The 12,533-nt window shown below is 38.5% G+C and overlaps 2 protein-coding genes across 6 annotated transcripts in view; one reads left to right on the top strand and one right to left on the bottom strand.

Annotated features, from left to right (window-relative positions):
* Positions 1-2,349, bottom strand: part of slc15a4 (solute carrier family 15 member 4) — a 32,895-nt gene extending 30,546 nt beyond the window's left edge. Inside the window, exons 1-2 of one of the 2 annotated variants that reach the window (XM_020052675.3) lie at positions 2,111-2,349; positions 1,100-1,729 (exon numbers count right to left, since the gene is read on the bottom strand). In XM_020052675.3, coding sequence (XP_019908234.1) covers positions 1,100-1,675 — 576 coding nt within the window. In that variant the 5' untranslated portion in view covers positions 1,676-1,729; positions 2,111-2,349. The remainder of the gene's footprint in view (positions 1-1,099; positions 1,730-2,110) is intronic. The other variant, XM_010895714.4, reaches the window with a different exon arrangement.
* A 250-nt stretch (positions 2,350-2,599) lies between these two features.
* The window catches only part of glt1d1 (glycosyltransferase 1 domain containing 1), a 28,943-nt gene continuing 19,009 nt past the window's right edge, over positions 2,600-12,533 (top strand). For 3 of the 4 annotated variants that reach the window (XR_002197714.2, XM_010895715.3, XM_020052923.2), the window contains exons 1-6: positions 2,600-3,014; positions 3,396-3,565; positions 3,743-3,848; positions 7,991-8,042; positions 9,606-9,642; positions 10,555-10,611. Coding sequence is in view for 3 of the 4 variants with exons in the window: in XM_010895715.3 (XP_010894017.1) it covers positions 2,947-3,014; positions 3,396-3,565; positions 3,743-3,848; positions 7,991-8,042; positions 9,606-9,642; positions 10,555-10,611 (490 nt within the window). In the remaining variant the exon portion in view is untranslated. The remainder of the gene's footprint in view (positions 3,015-3,395; positions 3,566-3,742; positions 3,849-7,990; positions 8,043-9,605; positions 9,643-10,554; positions 10,612-12,533) is intronic. The other variant, XM_010895716.3, reaches the window with a different exon arrangement.

Here is a 12,533-nt window from a genome sequence, read left to right as displayed (position 1 = left end):
AAAAAGTGCTAAAAGTTGATGTTCCTCTGAAAAGACAGAATATTTGAGTTGTACTACCATTCTCTATAGTAAATATTAGGAATGGGTTTGATTTCTTGAACCCAAATGCGGCCTGATAAAAGATCTACAGAGAAAGCTAAAATGTTATTAGCTGACATCAAAACCCAAGCATATTCAAGTACGGTTCTCTGCCACCTAATGTAAAAAAGAAATTACCTTGCCATTAAAAAGATTCCATTACCAAAAACACACTTTTTAAATTATATTTATCTCGTGAGGGCGAAGACTGTTAAAAACAAGTAATAAGCAAAGGCAGACCTAACTATTACTGTTGTTTTTACTAATATAAATGTAGTTTATGAATAATCAAGTGATATATATGTGGCAAAGGGATTTCCCCCGATAAATCTAAAACCGATAATCTGTCACTGTCCCGGCTAAATGTGAGTCCCAATGAACCACAGTTGAGTCACCGGTTACAGCCCTACTTCCACTACCATACTGTAATGTTAAACATATTTAACTGCTCGTCTTTCGGTCTCCTCGTGGTCAAATCAAGAGGGAAAACTCCCCAATCTCTCTACCGGTTATTTCACCTCTCCCAGTTCTTCCTGACACCTCCTGTACCAATGAGCCCTTTCGCCTTCCACACACTGTAACCATCTGCCCGGTACCGGACGAATCTCCACCAGTTATAGATGCATACAAATGTGGAAGGTGAAGGGGCTCACAATACAGTTCAGCACAGTCAAAAAAAAATTTATAATTTAGAATAGTCAAGTTTGGTACATTACAAAGTTAGAATTCAGTACACTGTAATGTAATGCACTTAACTAAACTGTACTACGGTATGGAATTATACTGTACTCTACTATTCTGTTTTGTGCTGTACTTAAAATGTCAAGGCTTTTGAACCATACACATCTATGATTGTTTCAGATTGGTTTAGTCTGATTTCCAGACCAGAACTGCCACATTGTTGATCTGGGGGGGAAGAGCAGAGATCACTCAGCTCCAGGTGAGAGTTTGACATACATTAAAGTGAAGCATCAGTCTCCCCAACAGCTCAGTAACCATGGAATTGCACTTTTTACTGTACCTGGTCTGCCCCAAATGGTGTGATGTTGGACTTCACGGTTCCCACACCTAGAGCGATGAGAACAAGGCCAGTGTAGATCACAGGACCACAATAAGGTGTCCTTGTAGGGCATGACATATTGCTTGGAGGGGTACTGTTTGTGCTCAAACATTCTGGAGGTTGCACTGGAAATGCCATTTCATCCCCACAAATGGTATTCCTGGAGTTTTCGCTTGCAATAAATGGAAAAAACAGCATTCCAATGAAGTATAGGATCAAACTGCCAGCAATGGTCCAAAACTTGCCCAGAAACGCATCAGCCAGCCATCCACCAAATGGTGATATTAGGTATGTAACCCCCATAAATATCAGAGGTGCTTGGCTGGCCTGGGTCCCCTCCCAATAAAATGGGCTACTGTTGAGGAAAAGTACCAGGTTGGATGTTATGCCATAGAACGCAACTCGTTCCAATGATTCAGCTAAGAGTATAGTGGCACATGCCAGTCTCCGTCCCTGGAACACTGACGCAGGTCTGCTCACAGCCACAGAGTTGCTGTCCAAAAGAGGGGTGCTCTCACTGGCATCCCTGCTGGCCATCGTTAGCTGACTTTGTTATTGTTGACTTTAAATATTTACTGGAAAATGTCAATCCTAAAAAAAATTAAAACAGGACGACGATTAAAGAAACATGTATACGACATGTTATACTGTAGGAGTGATTAAAACATGATCCAGTTCAGTTAAACTTTTTTGTGTAAAACATTAGCACAGAAACAAAGCTTAGCTAGAGTTTAGGTTAGCTAAATACCTACTGTAGATCGTTCTCGTTTAAGGGAGAACATAAAACGAGAAGTAGAGGTACAGTATTAGTTATAGTTTGTTTGGTGCTTTTGACGTCCGCCTAGATGCGTTCAACAATACAGACATCATCAGCGTAGCTATCAATTGATAAAGTAGCTATTAGCTAGCATGACAACAACATGTCATGATGATGACTCGATTAATAACATGAGGGTAATTAAAAAAACATACCTTAATGAATGACACACGCTTCAAAGTCTGCCATTTAACGTCACAGTAAACAGTTTATGTGCTCGACATTCCAGTAAATGCAATAGGTATCTAGCTACAATACTGTGTTTAGAAAAGCGAACATCTAACTTACTTAAGTAATGTTAACTAGCAAGGTTTGTTAACACTACAAAACTAACATTAGCTGTCACAGCACTGGCGCGTGACCGTGAACTCGTTAAGCGAAGTCTAAACTGTGCTTATTTCCCTCCTACCGTAAACAGGTCGATCAACTTCACTTTATACAACTGCAAGTTAAAGCGAATGGAGTAGTCAATCCAAACAATTTACAACTCTGCGATTTGTGCAGTTCCTGTAATGATTAGGCACGCATTAGATGAGTTTCTTCTGCCTAGTACTGTGTCGTAATTTTGCACACAACCGTATTGGCCAGAATAGTAACACACTACCTATTGGTCGAAAAGGAAGCCATTCAATACTATTTGCTTCAATACTTCCGGGAGGTCTCGTTTGCGTTCTCTTCCTTCACTTGAGTTGAGTAACTTGCATACAACTAAAATGCAGTTAAATTAATTTACTATGAAATAATAATGTACCAGGCAAGGGACAAGGTTCTCTTTTGTGGAGGGGGGCAGATAGTTCCATGTTTCTACGGGGACATTATGAAAGACGGACTGTCATTAGTCATTTGTAAACAGTCCCATGTGTGCTAACCGGTGCCAACGTGTATCTACGTCAGCGGGATGGACTTTTAGCAGGGCACCTACATTTTTTTTTTTTTAAATAACCTCTATTGAAATTGTCTATTTAGAGACCGCCCTAAGTATAGGCTAGCTATGAAATTGCTTTTTCTTGCTTGCCTCAGTCCAAAAACTGGAAACTGCACCACAGCTAAGAGAATAAGGTAACGAGTTAATATTTGGGTTGTGGTCTTCTCTTGAGTACAGTAAGGAAGTAACTAGCTACTGTAGCTATAGCGCTAGTTCATTGTCAGGAAAACCCTTTGTATATAGTACTATACGCTAAATCAGAGGTAAACAGAGCTCAACATACCTGCTTAGCTAGCATACAGAATTTATACATATATAGCTAGCTAGCTAACGTTAGCTGTGCTTTGCTACATTAATGCAGTAAAGCCAATAAAGGCTGACGCCATGCCCATTCAATGGTCTTCATGTCAAACCTATAGGCCCGCGTCACTTGGATCACTGCTCCTACATCAAGCCATAGGAAAGTAAACCTGCACATAAAACAACGCTATAGCGTTATCTAACTTGTTAGTTAGCTACACTCTTGATTTCAGGACACATATTGAGTCTGCTGGTCACACATGTGAACTTCGAGATGCCGCGGATTTCAAGTCTTCGGCAGAGGTGGCCAGTTTGATAGAGCAGAAGCCACCTTTCGAGGGTGCAATTGCCATTCACCTCTTCAAAGCAGGCAGGCTCCTTTTAGGTAACGCTCTTGCCACCTTTTCCTTTATTGATTCACCCATTTAGATTAATTGTACTGATAATCTCATTTAGTAGATAAGTAGCCAATTATGTAATTACAAAAGTTACATATTCAGCTGTCTCAACATCCTTAAAATATTCTCAAAATCTCGCAATTTGTGTCTACTCTGTGTGCCAGATATCCAAGTGCCCTTTGGAGTAGTCTTCGGAGGGACAGACATTAATGAAGATGTTAAAGTTGAGCAGAAGCGTGCAGTTATGGAGCAGGTGCTGCTCAAAGCCAGGTAAATTCAACCTTTCTCAGACTCTTAATTTGGGAAATTATTTCCACTTAAACCACAGAGCATTATTATGTACAGATTGCATGCTAACCATTTCAATTTGTTTACACTGGACAGTTCCCTTGCTTTTATGCTATTTTAAATTAGCCAACACTGAATGTACCTGGTCTATATTTCCCATCTACTCCAGAAAGCTACCATTCTCCTTCCCATTAGACAGCTCTGCAATAATTATAATGTGAAAAGTTGATTACTCAAGAAATACGGTTCGTTGAGTAACTTTTGCTCTATATGCCATTATGGGGGTTATATGCTTCCAAAAATGTCCTTTAATAAAAATGTACAAGCAACCAAAACATGTATTCCTCCAAAAATAATCTATTGATTTTTACCATGTCTGATTGTCCCAAATCACCCTTTTTCATACCTCCAATAAAACAAATTGCTTCAATGCACAGGTAGGAAGCCTAGTACAGCTGTATAACATTTGTAGAGAGAAGATAATACTACTGGATCAGTTGACCTGTGCTTGGCAGTAATGAGTAATATGTGGGTCAGATTAGTCCTATCAGTTATCACTTTGATGTATTCTAGTATCTGGATTACCAGCAGGTAATACTGTTGTGGAACTGTTTATCAGTGAAACTAACCCAAGTTGTGCTGGTGGTGTGTTTTTTCTTCACCACTCTTCACCTGTTGTGGCTGGCTAGCATTGGCTCATCTAAATCTGGGCCTATATTTTGCATATAACTGTTTTCATTTTCATGGGTGGTGTTTTATTTTACAGACAGTGAGGAAGACACCTATCTAGTGTGTAAAGAGATAATTGCCTCTGGGGAGCACTGGTGCAATATGGGTCCCATGACTTCAAACATTTCAGTCAGGGTACTCCCTGCTGTTCCTGCCTCGCCTTGCAAACCTTGATCATGAAATTTACTCATCCATAACTAGAGACTGTTGCCCCAATTCACAATCCTTAAGAAATATAGCACACAAGTGTGTGTAGTTCAACATTCCCTTTGTATTTTTAGTATATTCACACAAAAATTATTCTCAAACCACAAGCAGCAGCTTCACCCCCCCCCCCCCACATCTACTCATCCTCACTTAGGAGGATTTTGTGGTGTTGCTGTCATACACCTTTGATATCTGCTCTGACATTTTCTTAACTGTCATTTTTCGGAGAGGAGTGACAAAGCCTAGATTCCATCGCTGAAATACAATTGTATTATCATGATATGGAGAAAGATACGTTGTGGGCTTCAAAACCCTTATAGCTATCCATATACCCTTAGCACTGAAGTAAAAGCAGTTTTTGCATTTGCTGAATTCATCACTCTTAGATAGTGTTCTAATTATTCATAAATTAAAAAAACTATAGATTTTTATGAAACCAAAGGGAAGACTAATGCAAAAATTTTACATTTGAAATTAAATTGATGAAGCGAGAGCAGGTAACTAAAAAGGCAGGCAAGTAGACAGCTTTGGAGTGCTGAAACATGAAGCTGTTTTGTGACAGAGGTGGACACCAAGTGGTGCTCATTTGAGTACATTTTTGTCGAGTAAATAATTTCAGCAAAGGTCTTTATAAGAATTAGACTTCACTCGCGAAATAGCTTTTTTGGAGCTTTTTTGTTCTTTTTAAGGAATAAGATGTGGACTTACTTATTAATGTAACAAATTCTCCTCTACTGACATGAAATACACTCACCTAAAGGATTATTAGGAACACCTGTTCAATTTCTCATTAATGCAATTATCTAATCAACCAATCACATGGCAGTTGCTTCAATGCATTTAGGGGTGTGGTCCTGGTCAAGACAATCTCCTGAACTCCTGGTCTGATGAGTCTCGATTTCTGTTGAGACATTCAGATGGTAGAGTCAGAATTTGGCGTAAACAGAATGAGAACATGGATCCATCATGCCTTGTTACCACTGTGCAGGCTGGTGGTGTAATGGTGTGGGGGATGTTTTCTTGGCACACTTTAGGCTAATTGGGCATCGTTTAAATGCCACGGCCTACCTGAGCATTGTTTCTGACCATGTCCATCCCTTTATGACCACCATGTACCCATCCTTTAATGGCTACTACCAGCAGGATAATGCACCATGTCACAAAGCTCGAATCATTTCAGATTGGTTTCTTGAACATGACAATGAGTTCACTGTACTGAAATGGCCCCCACAGTCACCAGATCTCAACCCAATAGAGCATCTTTGGGATGTGGTGGAACGGGAGCTTCGTGCCCTGGATGTGCATCCCACACATCTCCATCAACTGCAAGATGCTATCCTATCAATAGAATTAAGGCAGTTCTGAAGGCGAAAGGGGGTCAAACACAGTATTAGTATGGTGTTCCTAATAATCCTTTAGGTGAGTGTATATGACAGGGCAAAAGGTATATTGTTAGCTTATTTTTTTGAAATATGTGAATAAGAAGTATGCTGATTTAGTAGAGCACAGGTATCGACTAATTCGATGGAGGGCAGCATTTCTGCAGGTTTTGGTTCCTGCCTTTTTACTTCCCTCATCTGGTTGTCAAGGTGTTAATTGGACCCCAATTGAAAGGAAAAACCAAAAACCAGCAGATGTTCGGCCAGAACCACCCAACCCTGGAGATGTACTGTCCTATAGGTTTTCTCTACAAACCCAGTTGTAGTCTGTTTTAGTTTTTCATCCAAATAATTATTAAAATCAAGTTTGCTAGATTGGGGTTAAAGAGACCCGACAGGACAGTAACTCTCAAGGAACAGGGTTGGGCAGCCTGTGGAATTAAGCCCCTGTGGAATGAGTTTGACACCCCTGAACACAGCATTCTATTACTATTATTCTTTGAATGCCTACCTCTGTTTTGCTTTACACTATATATATCTGAAATGCTATGAAATACCTGAATCCCATGTATGTGGGACTATCTTTATTGGGTGTCTATGACTTTCTTAGGCGGGTAAACAATCTCTTCTATCTTAAGTGAGACTAAAATGTACTTAGCTCTTCACTTGAGAAATGTTTTAACCAGGACTTTTAGGTCAGCACATCTGCTGTGGTGAGTTAAGTAATCGACCATGAGACAGCAGTTAAAACTTCATTTATACGCATGGTTATGGCCTCTGGGCAATGGAAGTAATACTTCTTTTGAATTCATAAGGACGTCAAAGATCTTATTATTGTTCGAAAACTACAGCAGTTTCTTCATAAAATGAAAGATAAGGTAAGAATGCATAATCCTTTAAAAAAAAAATGTTTTGGACCATTCTGACCTGAAATGTTTTTTACTTGATTGCAGGCTGATTGTCCCGAATCAGTATCTATTCTAATCTTTATTGACATTAAATGATTTATACTTACCAGATGAATGATGAGGATGGTTAATAATAACCATTCTTAAAATCAAAGTAATTGATGTAGTCTGACCGTCCATACTGTAATATTTTAGCTATGTTTCGAGGCTGTATATTTATATATCATATTTTGGGATCTGATTGGTTAAGATTACGTTTACGGTATTGTCAGTGCTGACCATGAGTGGTACAGTACAGTATATATTAAAAGAACCACTTCTCCTTAAGCATTAATTAGACACTTGAAGCCTACTTCCGGATGATGGAAACACTTTCAAGTCTTTAATTTCTCTACTCTTTAATCAGTTTAATGTGAATCAATTGATAACCTAACATCAATAGTAACTGGTGAACCTTTCAAGCTACTGACACCAAACCAGTGTGTGCATGTGCAAGCTATCTATTTGACAATCAGTCAATTCACCCATCAATCTGCTTGTTTTAAAGGTAACCAGCCACTAGTATTACTACCTTTATTACTATGACTTTTTAGTCGCTATCACTACTGTACAATTTGTCACAATATTTAAAGATGCAGTCTTGGAATTATACAATTACCGAAATAATGAATTTAACCTCCCATTTTGGGCTGGATGTATTATTTATCACTGTCATCTCTTTTAGCCACAAGATTGTTTGAAAGCAAGTGGTTTTGATTACATGTGGCACAAATCAGCAAATATAGAGAACAATTTTCATATTTGTTGGTTGCATCTGCATCAAATAATTACTTATAAGCATGCAAGCACACATTTTCTGTATGAAATGTAGTTATTAATTTTCCTTTTTATTGTTTTACAGATTTGCTGTTGCATTTACTGACAAACTGAAAGAAGAGGCTGAAGTATATATGGTAGCTATGATTGATTTCTCTACTACTTTTAGAACAGCGCTCACATTATCTTATTTAGAGCAACCAAGCACATTTACTGTGTGGTGCTTCAAAAATGATTTTGGAAGTGCATGTTTTTGTGTGTACCATATTCTTTTTTTGTCTGTCACAGATGTAACCATAGCTGGTTCATAGAAATGCTAATATACATCTTTATTGAGGAAAAGGGCAGTCTGTATTATCTGCTGATTTTGACCAAAATAATTTGCATTGTATGTGTACTGAAACTTGCCATAGGTCATAGTGGGAAAGGAACACTTTCTGCACTTTCAAATCAGACCATTTCAATCAAATATTTTTTTTTATAAAGCCATTTTTACTGCAGCAGTTGTCAAAAAAAGGTTTTACAAATACCTCGCTTAAAACCCGAAAGAGCCAGCATGATGTTGAAGCATATTGCTGGAAAACAACTCGTCAAGACACAGCAGGGCCCTGACAGCAGCAGTAAATAAAACAGAAGGGTTTTACTACCTAAAACCAAATATCCTGCCCCGTCCCATAATAGTGTCTTATTAAAACCATATTACCCTGTGTTATTTCCAGATTTGATTCCAGCCGTGGGCTACAGATTGAGGCGAATGGCACGCTTTATCGCTGTCATTTAGCTGTGACCGCATGCATTCAAGACAGGTGCACAGTTTTTATTGGGACAAAACACAAATGGGGAATTGATCCAGACTAACTCTTTAATCCAGCCTAACTCTGTGATAACATCCTGTCTTTCCATCAACTAAATTGTTTGCAGTGGCTCATTCTGTTGATGACTGGTGATTATATAAACGTACACTACCATTCAAAAGTTTGGGGTCTCTTCTAAATGTCCTTGTTTTCCATGAAAACATAAGTGAAATTAGTCTGAATAGGAAATCTAGCTAAATGAATTGGAAATATAGCCATTGACAGTGTTAGAAATAATGTTTTTTAGTTTAGTCACACTTTGCTGTCCTAAAAAAAATCCTCAATTTTCAGCAGATACCGCAATGTACAATGTTACATTGTTAGCTAACACAATGTGCCATTGGAACACAGGACTGATGGTTGCTAATAATGGGCCTCTGTACGCTTATGTAGGTATTCCATTAGAAATCTGCCGTTTGCAGCTACAATAGTCATTTACAACATTAACAATGTCTACACTGTATTTCTGATCAATTTGAGGTTATTTTAAGGGAAAAAACCAAGGAAATTTTACACACAAATTTTTGAATGGTAGTGTAAGTTAAGATTGAATTAGACTGACTAGAATTGTTACTTTCCCTTGGTTGTTTTAGTGTCCCCTATATTAAGATAAGATGGATTTATTTACCACCTAATGTCAGTGTTTTATAACCATACTCTAACCACAAATTATTCTCTGCACTCAGTTTGAGTGAAAATGATCCATTATGAAAATCTCCGTGCTTGTTACTTCTGTTTGGTTGGTATGTGTCATCATGCAAAACATTTACAATGATTAAATTGATTCATTGAACTTTCACTTTCACAATCTTTGCCAATATCATATCCTCTGTTGATTTCCCCTAGATGTCACAAAGCAACAAAATCTACATCCAGCCTCAAGGTAAAGTGTGCAGGATGAAATATCAGTGTCCATTGCTGTGTTTCACTGTTTGTTTCTGGCATTGTTTGCTGTTGCATTAAGCACATTTGGGAGTTATCGCACATTTATAAAATGTTGCTGCAGAAAGAATATTTTGAGCTGCAGAGAACTGTACAAGTAGATGTCCAATCTACATCTCGGCTGAACCAATTGATCCCAGGGCCCAGTTCCAGCAAAAAAAGCTTATTGTCCCCACTGTTGCCTGCAAAGCCTGGTCACGGAAAGATCTACTAACACTGTTACCTATTAAACAGTTGGACTGTCAATAAAAACAGGTACCAGAGAAGTACAGTAATGATGCATGAATCCCCCTCCTGTCAGCAGTTAAACTCATGTCAGCAGTTAGCAATACCAGGCTGTCTTCATACCCCAGTTATGTCACTCAGTGGTGGCCGGTTGTCATCACCCCTGGTGGAATAGGTCTAATTAGCTGCAACCAGATTCAGTACATATTAGCCTGTTCATACGGAGGAGCCCTGATCTAATAATAGATGTGACATTTAAGAAAGTCATGGATGTCATTCAATTTAAATGCACATTCTTGTCAGGTGACCTAATTTAAGCGTGTGTTAATATAACTTAAAACTATCATATTTTACAGGTATTTCCTCATATTTGCAAGATAGAAATAACCTCTAAAATGGTGACAATAATGCTCTCTAAAAATGGGTAAACTGTCTGTGTATAAAAAAGGTGTAGGAGTTGTTTTTGTTGTTATTGGTTACAAGGCCGGGTAATGATAATAATATTTTCCTTGTTTATATTTGCTGTTGAAGGTCTTTGTATATACTCATTTATTAGACAAGGTGATTAAAGGGATTTAAAAAAATGTTTTTAAGACTTACACAAACATGCTTTTCTTTGGTTCTGAAGGGATCAAGACTGAGGTGGCTACAAGCTTCAGCTGGTGGGAATTTCTAAAGAGCTCAGGTATTGTCATTTTGAACAGTTAACATGGAAAGAAACAGGGAAAAGTATCCACATATTACAGATTTGTAAACAACCACCTTCCAGAAGATATTAAAAACATTTACTCTTTCTTTCACACTCACCCATGTCCTCAGTCTCTCTTTCTTGGATCCAGATCTACAGCCCCCCCCCCATCCCACCACCAACACCACCATAGTAAATGTGTGTCATTACTCAAAGTAGCTTCCCCACACAGCCCTGACTTTAAATTGAACATTGTGGGATGATTTCCATCCCAGGTACATCAGAGAGCTCAGGGCTGTTCAGGGATGCAGCTCTCCAATACCTTGTGATTAATAGCTCTCCCATACAGGGCCATTCCTCAGACGGTTTATACAACAGTGCCAGTAATACTGATTGCAAACAGGGCAATTCCATGGCAGGAGGGTCCATATATATTTTTGGGATAAGAACAAGTACTACTTAGATGGGCATGTTTTGAAAGACACGTCCCTGATCTTCAACTCTTCCAAGCTTCTAGGGATTTGCTACAGTGACCATAACTACTAATTGTTCGATTTAGTCAACCACTATAAAACAGTAACTACTAGTGAGACACATCATGCGGCATCCAGCATATATAGGGCCTTGCTTTTGCATAGTCTTCCTTCCAAATCTTAAAATACCATATACATCTTTATAAATGTAGTGCAAATAGCAGTCAATAGCCCAGTAAGACTGTTGTCAGCTTGTTGGCTATCAGATTACTAGACAGCTTATATTAGCTCAGTGAAAGCCAGGATATCATGTTAGAACATACCCTCCATGCCTCAACATACACTGCTCACTCACTCATCAGCAAGCTTTTTGACTAATGTTTCAAAGATGGATGGAAATGTAGGCTACATGTATTGTGCTTTGTATGATGCTGTAACTCACCCATTACAAGACAGTGTTTTGGTTTCTTATATTGTAAAGGGCTGGTTTAATGCTGAATCAATCACATTGAAAACTTAGCTCTGGTATATAAATTAATAGGGTGAACTGATTGAAGCTTAATCTTGTCATCTGTGGAAAATCTGTAGTCCAAACAAATATGGTTAAGTTGATCTACATCCTGTATACGGGCTGGCATTTCTTCTGTGCGGTAAGAGTTGTGCAGTCATGCTTGAACACAGCTTATAGGGAAGATTGGCTGCAAGTGTCTGGGTATTTGGTTAGATCATTCATTCTCGTTCCAGATCCACTTTGACCACCTCCTGTCTATGATGAAATCCAGAATCAGTTTCCTATTTCGCAAACTTCACGAACGCTGCATAAACTCTTGTAAAAATGACTGTGCAGCCTGTCATGGCAAAGTAATTTACAGGTTTGCCACTAATATTCAACTCAATAAATTAGAAGTAGTTAACCACAATCTGCTTTGAGACAATTCCTGACTCAATGGAACCAGCTTATATTCAAGTCCATCAATATCTGGCTATCAAATAAATAGCTGTGCTCTTGTATTTACCTCCCACTGATCATTCTTAAAGTCAACTCTTCCTTTTGCTGTCAGTTCTTTTTTCAGTTCTTTGCTGCCTGTGATTGAAACAAATTTCAAAAGACTCTCAAACTTTCATCACTCCTTACTCCTTCAGAAACGTATGGTCTGAGCTGCTGTCTGATAATTGCATCTACTAAGCATCTTATCAATCTGTATATAGAGTGCCTTACACAGTAATTGTATTCAGATCCCTGACCAATTCTCAAATTTTTTCTGTTGGATATTTGCTTTTAAAACACTGACAGTCATTTAACAAAAACTCCTGCACACTGTTCAAATCACTTGCAATATCAAAAGGGCTTCATTAAGAACAACGTTTCGGTCCATTTGCAGGTGTGCAACAGCTTGGTACTTTCAAAACACTGACACTCAAAATCAGTTATTGCAATGTGACATT

The sequence above is a fragment of the Esox lucius genome, chromosome 13, assembly GCF_011004845.1.
Source record: "Esox lucius isolate fEsoLuc1 chromosome 13, fEsoLuc1.pri, whole genome shotgun sequence".
Lineage (NCBI taxonomy): Eukaryota > Metazoa > Chordata > Actinopteri > Esociformes > Esocidae > Esox > Esox lucius.
Note: the sequence above shows the minus strand (reverse complement) of the source record. Positions and strands in the feature narration are given on the sequence as shown.